The sequence below is a fragment of the Chiloscyllium plagiosum genome, chromosome 7 (assembly GCF_004010195.1).
Source record: "Chiloscyllium plagiosum isolate BGI_BamShark_2017 chromosome 7, ASM401019v2, whole genome shotgun sequence".
NCBI lineage: Eukaryota > Metazoa > Chordata > Chondrichthyes > Orectolobiformes > Hemiscylliidae > Chiloscyllium > Chiloscyllium plagiosum.
Genome location: NC_057716.1, coordinates 32,239,050 through 32,247,992, shown reverse-complemented (window position 1 = coordinate 32,247,992; position 8,943 = coordinate 32,239,050). Strand labels below are relative to the sequence as shown.

At 41.9% G+C, this 8,943-nt stretch overlaps 1 protein-coding gene across 1 annotated transcript in view; it reads left to right on the top strand.

The window, feature by feature from the left end:
* LOC122551442 (aldehyde oxidase 2-like) overlaps window positions 1-8,943 on the top strand; it is a 109,311-nt gene that overhangs the window by 2,940 nt on the left and 97,428 nt on the right. The window contains exons 2-4 of the mRNA XM_043693363.1: window positions 1,064-1,165; window positions 1,812-1,892; window positions 2,273-2,417. Of these exons, the coding sequence (XP_043549298.1) occupies window positions 1,136-1,165; window positions 1,812-1,892; window positions 2,273-2,417 (256 nt within the window). The 5' untranslated portion in view covers window positions 1,064-1,135. The remainder of the gene's footprint in view (window positions 1-1,063; window positions 1,166-1,811; window positions 1,893-2,272; window positions 2,418-8,943) is intronic.

The window sequence follows — 8,943 nt, the reverse complement described above, 5'->3', positions numbered from 1 at the left end:
TATGTAAAACTCTGTTATCTCACTTTTTAGATTAGAATCAATCTAAACATCATGGCATAGACAGAGAACACAGGGGGCCAACAGCTTCAACATATTGTCTAGCTATCACCATTATTAACAGCTAACCCGAGAATGCAACTTTTTTAAAAAAAGATTTTGTGATTTACACATGAAAGAAGTGAAATTATCACTGTATTCTAACAGATGAAAGGCTTAACAGAAATCAATTTTTCAATGTATAATTTCAGTTACATCACACTGTAAATTTTTGCTATAAATTCTGTGTGTTAGGATTGAGCCCTTCACTACCACCTGATGAAGGAGCGTCGCTCCGAAAGCTAGTGTGCTTCCAATTAAACCTGTTGGACTATAACCTGATGTTGTGTGATTTTTAGCTTTCTGTAAGAGCTGGCAGTTAGCTCTAGGGCTTTGTCCAACTGCTCCCTTCTTTTATACTCTTGATGACATCAATTTCCTACAATAGGTTTGGTCCTATGTTGTCAAAACCATCGGACTTAAATGTAATAGGTTTTTAGTATCTAAGTGCCTGGTTTAAATAGATTGGCTAAATTTAAAACCCGTTGTCTTATTGCTGTTGGCCTTTTGATACAAAATGTTTCAGTTTGGGTGCTCTCTGTGCACCTGCAAACTTTAAAGCTGCTGTTCAGACATCCATTTTTAAATCTAAGCGCAGAAAAAAGCCCACCATCTTTTAAAGGGACCACACAATGGTTTTCCCATTTTACAATTTTACAAACACCAACTTCGCAACAATGGCTTACCAAGCCCAATTTCTGTTGCCTATAATGATCTTCTTAATCAGTTCTCCTGCGCTCAAGGAAATACAAGTCCGTGCTATACAACTTATCCTCATTTTCAACCTGGATCCAGACCTATCACCTTTGTTGGGAAGCCTTATTTAAGATATCTTTTGTAATTAATGGCAGTCTTAAGGCTGTAGCAGCTGTCCTGCTGTAAAGGTAAAGGCTGCAGAGAGACCTTGTAGTCACTCCTGTCAATGTTCATCATTTCCTCCCTTATTTTCCAAACTCTTTCCTTCCAGGCGTCAACTTGCTGCCAGAGGAGAGGTCCAGAGGAAAGCTGTCACCGAGGAAAGGCTGAGCAAGATGGAATCATGGCAGAATCAAAGGACAGTGATCAGGATGTTAGAAACTGTTAAGTTAAATTTGGGAAGGTTCATTATATCTGTTGATGTAAGAACGAATGGAGGCAGATCATGCCAAGGGCCCTTTTGAGGCCTGCATGTCTCAGTGTTCTGCAAATGACTTACGAGGGCCTTGGGCCTCTGTTCTAGGCCAGAGTGGATGAAGCATATTGGCTCAACTCAGTTAGCCAGTTAGAATTCAGATAGAATTATTCCCACTCTTTGGACATGATGGTCCCACCCACTATCGGAGTCAGCCCTTAATGCTGTTCTCTGTTATTATCGCATAGTGAATATCACTCATTACTACTATTTCCTTCTCTGTGTTAAGACTCTACAACAGAACTGGAGTGTGCTCTTCAGGCACTAGCCTGGACAAAATCTTTGGATACCCTAAGCTGCCAAACTGTCAGGGACTGACCTTTGGCTTCCCCTGTTAAGTCCAAAAAAATATAAAGTGCTAAGTTTAGCACTGGCTTTTTGGAAGAGCTACCAGAAAGTTTCTTCATTCTCTCCACATAGCTCAATCCTCATCTCAATTATTATTCTCACAAGATGTCACGAGTAAGTGAAGAGATAGGCAGGGGAGAAAACTAAGTTAAGGAAAGAGATGTTCTGTCCTGATCTGTCCTATTGTTGGTTTCAGATGTGTAGCCAGCTGTTCAAAACAGATGATCTACTTCCACTGGATGAAACACAGGAGTTGATATTCCCACCAGAGTTAATGGTAAATTGTATACCTGACTTATTTGGCAATTGTTCTTGCGTTGCCTAGTAATTTGGATACCAAACTACCATGACACACATTACTGGGTTAGTATAGAGGGAGATGTACACTATATCTAGGTCCGTGTTGTCCCTGTCCTTAGAATGTTTGATGGGGACAGTGTTGAGAGGCTTTATTTCTGGATCTAACGTGTACCATACCTGCCCTAATAATGTTTGATGGGACAGTGAAGAGCGGCTTTATTCAATAGCTAATCTATGCTTATTTGCACTTGGAATATTGGGTGACTTTCAGTAAGTGTTTGGATCTCTGTATTCAATATTGAATTTCTTTTTCCTTAAGCCCTCTCTTGATGATTAATATATCTGTCCTTGATGCAGCTAATGGAAGAGCGGCAGGAGAAGAGAACCCTTGTGTTCCGTGGAGAGAAAATGATGTGGATTATTCCAGCAAATCTGGAGGAACTTCTTGAATTGAAAAGCCAGTATCCCAAAGCTCCCCTTCTAGTGGGAAACACCAACATTGGTGAGAATAAACTCTATGGAGCTTCTGTTCTGAATAGCTCATGTTTCTGAACAAAACCAGGGATTAAAACATGATCCATTTTTTCTATTGTTTGGTAACATTTGAAAGTATCTACAGGTCACATCACACAGGGTGACTATTTTGTCCAATATTCATAGAATCATTACAGTGTGAAAACAGGCTATTTGGCACATCAAGTCCACACTGACCCTCCAAAGAGCATTCCATCTAGACATACCCCTGTATTTTAATTGGCTAATCCACCTATCCTGTACATCATGGACAATTTAGCATGGCCAATCTACTTAACCTGCACATTTGTGGGAGAAAACTGGCGGAAACCCACACAGACACAGGGAGAACATGCAAACTCCACATAGACAGTTGCCCGAGGCTGGAATCGAACCCGAATCTCTGGCACTGTGAGGCAGCAGTGCTAACCACTGAACCACTGTGCCACCTGTGTATGTTTGTGTTCTCTCTGCAAAGGATCTCGCTTATTAGTTCCATATCCTATCATTCATCCATAACTTTCAAATATTTCTCTGCAAATATTTGTCATACCTTGTTCTGGAATTCTTAATGGAATTTGTTTCCTTGGCCTTTCACGTTGTTAAAATATACGTAAAACATTTTCCTCCTTTTACTTTTCATGTCATTTATCTTAAAAACTGTTCTCTGTGGTTACTGACTCTCTCTCCAGCAGAAATAGTTTATCTCTAACAATTCTGTCATAACTCATCATGAGTACTGAACAATGTTAATAAATCTTCCCTAAACCTTCTGTACTCCAAAGAGAACTTCTTCAGTTTCTGCAGTTCCTCTATCTAACTGATGTTTTTAATTCTTGGTCCCTTTCTAGCTCATATCAAACGCAAAACTTCCTTGACACCTTATTACACATTGTCTTCTTCTTCTGAAAATGACAACACGTGCTGGAGTATCAAGCTAAGAGCAAATCCCTGACTAGTATTCCATCTGAACACTACAAATGAATTAGGTTATATTTTATATGGGAGGTTTTTAAAGAGGATTGACAGAATTAAGTGAAGATGAATTGACTTGGCCTTGAGCTGCTTGAGTCTCCACCACCTCAACAACACTTCATGTCCCAAATTAGTGAGTGTTGGTGGCCTGAGAAATAGTGTCTTATACCTCAGCAAACATTATAGTAATGACAATGTGAAGTAATAAAGAGCAGAAACTGGGGCCAAGACTTTTCCCACAACAGGGCTGCCTGAAAATCATAAATCTCACCCCATGTCACTTGCTACGTTTGTGGGAATGCATTTTGTACCTGCAAGTGTTATGCAGGTAACTGGACATTTAAGTCATCAGCTGTTTCCATTGACGTGGGAGTTTGGTAGCCTTTCTGTGTGAAACCCAAAGTGTGCAGATTATATTTAATAATGTGATATGTTTGATTTGTTTGGATATCCCTCAGGTTCCCTTGCCGATGACAAGCTAGTTTAAACCCACCCCAACAACACGAGCAAATCTCTCTGCGAGGATATCAGATCCAGTTCCTTTAAGGTGTAACCTGTCCAACTTGTACAGGTCCCAACTGCCTCAGAACTGATCCTAATGCCTCCAAAACCTAATGCCCTTCCTCCTGCTCCATCTCCAGTCACATATTCGAATAATGAATCCTCCTGTTCTTATGCGAATATGTATGGCACTGGTAGTAATCCTGAGATTACTACTGTTGAGGCCTTGCTTTTCAATTACCTTCCCAGCTCCCTGAAATCTGCCTTCCGGATCACATCTCTCTTCCCACCAGTGCTGTTGCTACCAACATGCACCATGACTTCTGACTGATTTCCCTTCCACTGAAGGATGCCTTGCAGCTGCTCTGTGATACCCTTGGCCCTGGCACCAGGGATCCTAGAGTCACATTAACTGCAACAGAAATGCCTGTTTGATCTCCAACTATGGAATCTCATATTACATTTGTGCCACACAAATGCCAGGCAATGACCATCTCCAATAAGTGATCATCTAACCACTGCCCCTTGACATTCAATGGTGTTACCATCACTGAATCCCCCACTATCAACATCCTGGGGGGTTACTATTGATCAAAAACTCGACTGGACTCATCATGTAAACACAGTGGCGCCAACAGCAGGTCAGAGGTTAGGGATACTGCAGTGAATAACTCATCTTTTGACTACCCCCTCAAAGCCTGTCTATCAATATATGGCACAAGTCAGGAGTGTGTTGGAATAGTCCATCCTTACCTGGATGGGTGCAGCACCAACAACACTCAGGAAGTTTAGCACCATCCAGGAGAAACAGCCCACTTGATGAGCACTACACCCGTAAATATAAAATTTCTCTACCATCAACACTTAGTAACAGAGGGCGTACTATCTACAAGAAATTCAGCAAAGATCCTCAGACAGCACCTTCCAAACTCACAACCACTTCCATCGAGAGGGACAGGGGCTGCAGATACATGGAAACACCACCACCTTCAAGTTCCCTTCCAAGCCACTGACCATCCTGACTTGGAAATATAGGGTCGCTGAGTCAAAATCTTGGAATTCCATCCCTTAACGGCACAGCAAATGGACTGCAGTGGTTCAAAAAAGCAGTTCACACCACCACCTTCTCAAGGGCAACTAGGGATGGGCAATAAATATTGACCAGCCAGTGACGCCCACATCCCAAAATAAATTTTAAAAAAGCCAAAGACGTGAAATTCCCTGCTAAAATTAAGTATCGATTTCATAGAATATAGAACAGTACAGGACAGGCCCTTCGGCCCTTGATGTTGTGCCAAGCATTTATCTTAATCTAAGATCAACTTAACATACATATCCCTCAATTTTCTGCCGTCCATGTGCTTGTCCAGCAGTCACTTAAATGCCCCTAATGTCTCTGACTCTACTACCTCCACTGGCAGTGCATTCCATGCACCCACTACTCTCTGTGTGAAGACATGCCCTCCAATCCAGGCAGCATTCTGGTAAATCTCCTCTGCACCCTCTCTAAAGCATCTACATCTTTCCTATAATGGGGTGACCAGAACTGGACACAATATTCCAAGAGTGGTCTAACCAGGGTTTCATACGGCTGAAGCAAAACTTTGCGGCTCTTAAAACTCAATCCCCCTGTTAATGAAAGCCAAGATGCCATACACCTTCTTAACAGGCTATCGATTTGTGTGGCAACTTTGAGGAAGCTATGTACATGGACTCCAAGATCCCGCTGTTCTTCCACACTACCAAGAATCCTGCCTTTAACCCTGTATTCAGCATTCAAATTCAACCTTCCAAAATGAATCACTTCACATTTATCCAGGTTGAACTCCATCTGCCACTTCTCAGCCCAGCTCTGCATCCTGTCAATGTCTTGTTGTAGCTGAACGCTACCTACAACATCACCGACCTTTCTGTCATCAGCAATCTTGCTAACCCACCCATCCACTTCTTCATCCAAGTCATTTGTAAAAGGGACAAAGAGCAGAGGCCTAAGAACAGATCCCTGTGGGATACCACTGGTCACCGACCTCCAGGTGGAATACTTTCCATCCACTACCACTCGTTGTCTTCTTTCGGCCAGCCAATTCTATATCCAGACAGCCAAATTTCCCTGTACCCCATACCTCCTAACTTTTTGAATGAGCCTACTGTGGGAAAAGTTATCAAATACCTTACTGAAATCCATATACACCACATCCACTGCTTGACCTCAATCAATTTATCTCGTCACATCCTCAAAGTACTCAATAAGGCTTGTGAGGCATGACCTGCCCCTCACAAAGCCATGCTGACTATCTTTAATAAAACTATTGTTTTTTCAAATAGTCAAAAATCCTATCTTACAGAATCCTTTCCAGTACTTTGCTTACCACAAACGTAAGACTGCCTGGTCTGTAATTCCCCTTCATGAACAGAGGAACAATATTCGCCTCCCTCCAATCAGCCAGTACTACTCCTGTGGAGAGGATGCAATGATTATCACCAGAGGTGCAGCAATATCATTCCTTGCTTCCTGTAGTAACCTTGGATATATTTGGTCCGGCCCTGGGGACTTATCTAACTTGATGCTTCCCAGAATTTCCAGCACATCCACTTTCTTAATATCCATCTGTTCAAGCTTTTTAACCTGGTCCACGGTGTTCTCACTATCAACAAGGTTCCTCTCTCTAGTGAATACTGAAGCAAAAGCTCATTTTAGGATTCCCCTACCTCTTCAGACTCCAGGCACAAGTTCCCTCCTCTATCCCTGATTGACCCTACCCTCTTTCTGATCATTCTCTTATTCCTCGCATAAGTGTAGAACACCTTTGAGTTTTCTGTAATCGTTCCTGCCAAGGCGTTTTCGTGCCCCCCCATAGCTCTCCACAGTTCATTTTTGAGTCCTTTCCTAGCTACCCTGTAATCCTCTAAAGCTGTGCCAGATCCTTGCTTCCTCAACCTTAAGTAAGCTTCCTTCTTCCTCTTGACAAGAAGCTCCTCTTTTCTTGTCACCCAAGGTTCCTTCACCTTACCATTCCTTACCTGTCTCAGTGGGACAAAGTTATCCAACACTCGCAACAAGTACTCCTTAAACAGCTTCCACATTTCTGTTGTGCATTTCCCGTAGAATGATTGTCCTCAATTTAAACTCCACAGCTCCTGTCTAATAGCATTGTAGTTTCCCCTCTCCCAATTGAATACCTTCCCACGCTGTCGTCTGCTATACATCTCCATGGTTTTGGTAAAGATGAGGCAGTTGTGGTCACTGTCACCGAAATGCTCACCCACTGAGAGATCTGACACTGGCCTGGCTTGTTGCCTAGTACCAAATCCAATTTCTTCAGCAGGAAGTTGAGAAAACAGGTAACTGAGTTCTCAATATCAGAAGGACTTATTCAAAGCACACTGATAGATTGAAACAGAGGCCCAGTGAGGAACTGCAATTTGGATCAAAAGAGAGTTCAGGGCAAAAGGGGAAGAGGAATTTTAATTAACGTTTGCTGCAAGAAATAAAGTCTTCAGAGCAAGAGTTGAGAGGGAGGAGTATAAGGCCCAGCTGAATAGGCCAATGTGCAACGAAGACCAACTGCAGTGTGATGTCATGAGGACAGGGAAGTGAGTTGATTGAGGAGTAAGTTTGATCAGTATTTCCAACCTGTAAAGGGAAAGTTAAGAATTTAGTTTGTGTTTAAATGTCTAGTCTTTTTTGAATCTCTTTTTCTGAAAAAATGCTTATTAGCTTTTCACAGTAAGTTCATACTTATCTAAGGGTAAAAAATATTTTTTATCATTACAGGATGGTAGGTCAGAAGGGCTAAACAAAATGTACATCCACTGTTCTGCGTGAAGTAATTGACATAGTCTGTATCCCGCACAAATATATCTGTAGAAAGTGTCACTGGCTGTATTTGCTTGAGCTCTAGATTTCGGAACTTGAGCAGTAGCTGGAGTCACTGTTGTGCATCCATGGGGCAGAGGGCCACTTGAATAACATGAGGAGGTGGTCACACTACAGATTAGAAGGGTTGAGGCAGAGAGAGCATAGGTGACCACCAAGCAGTCTGCAGAAACTAGTCATTTAGTGCAGCAGTCCCATGACTCTATTGTGCTTGCTAATTAGTATCCCACTTGGGAAACTGGTGAGGGGCAATGGTTTCTCAGTTGAGTGAAATCACAGCCAAGTCCATGACATCATAGATAACTGAGCTATACAGGAGAGGAGGAAGGAGACTTTAGTTTGTTCTTCAGCAAAGAAAATAATTTACAAGGAGCAAGTAAGCATGGAAGTCCTTACTCATCTGTTTTTAAAAGAGTGTCTCCTTTTACAGGTCTTTTCTTTTCCATTTTGTTTGAAGCTGACATTATTCATTTGGTTGACTTCCTTCTGCCGGCCTGATCTAACATGGCTGCTTCCTTTTCTATCAGGGAGGTATTTCAGGTTTCTTCTGTTGACAGTCTTTCCCTTTATCTGCCTGTTCTCATCCACTATCTGGCTGTGTTTCTATGTGAAAATCGCAAAGGCAGGTGTAATTCTTATGTCTTTCAAACTTGCACAGAAAAGTCTTCTTCAAGCTGGAAAAATGCTTATGGACAGGTCACAATTTAAAAAATGTATCTTATCTTGCAAGATAAAAATTCCTTTTTATCTAGGAGTCAAAATCCTGGAATTTCCCCTCTAACAGAGCTGCAGCAAATGGACTGTACTGATTCAAAAAGGCAGCTCACCATTACCTTTTCAAAGTCAACGAGGATGGACAAAAAATGTTGACCCAGCCAACGACCCCCTCCCCCCACCCCCCCAACCCACCAGTGAATTAAAAAATGACAAGTTATTTTTCAGTTAGGCTAATTTTGTAAATTCCCAGGTATTTCATGTCCATACATACATCGCTTCTTTTTGTAAGCTGCACCTTTTAATCTATAATGGTTAAGCTTTCTTCACATGGCCTTGCTCTGTCTCTATCTATTGGTCAGTTGGTCTCCTTACACAGTATGTTGGTGTATCAAGAACCTTTGAACAGGATAATCCTGTGGCTTTGGAATCCGATCCTAGGCTGGTG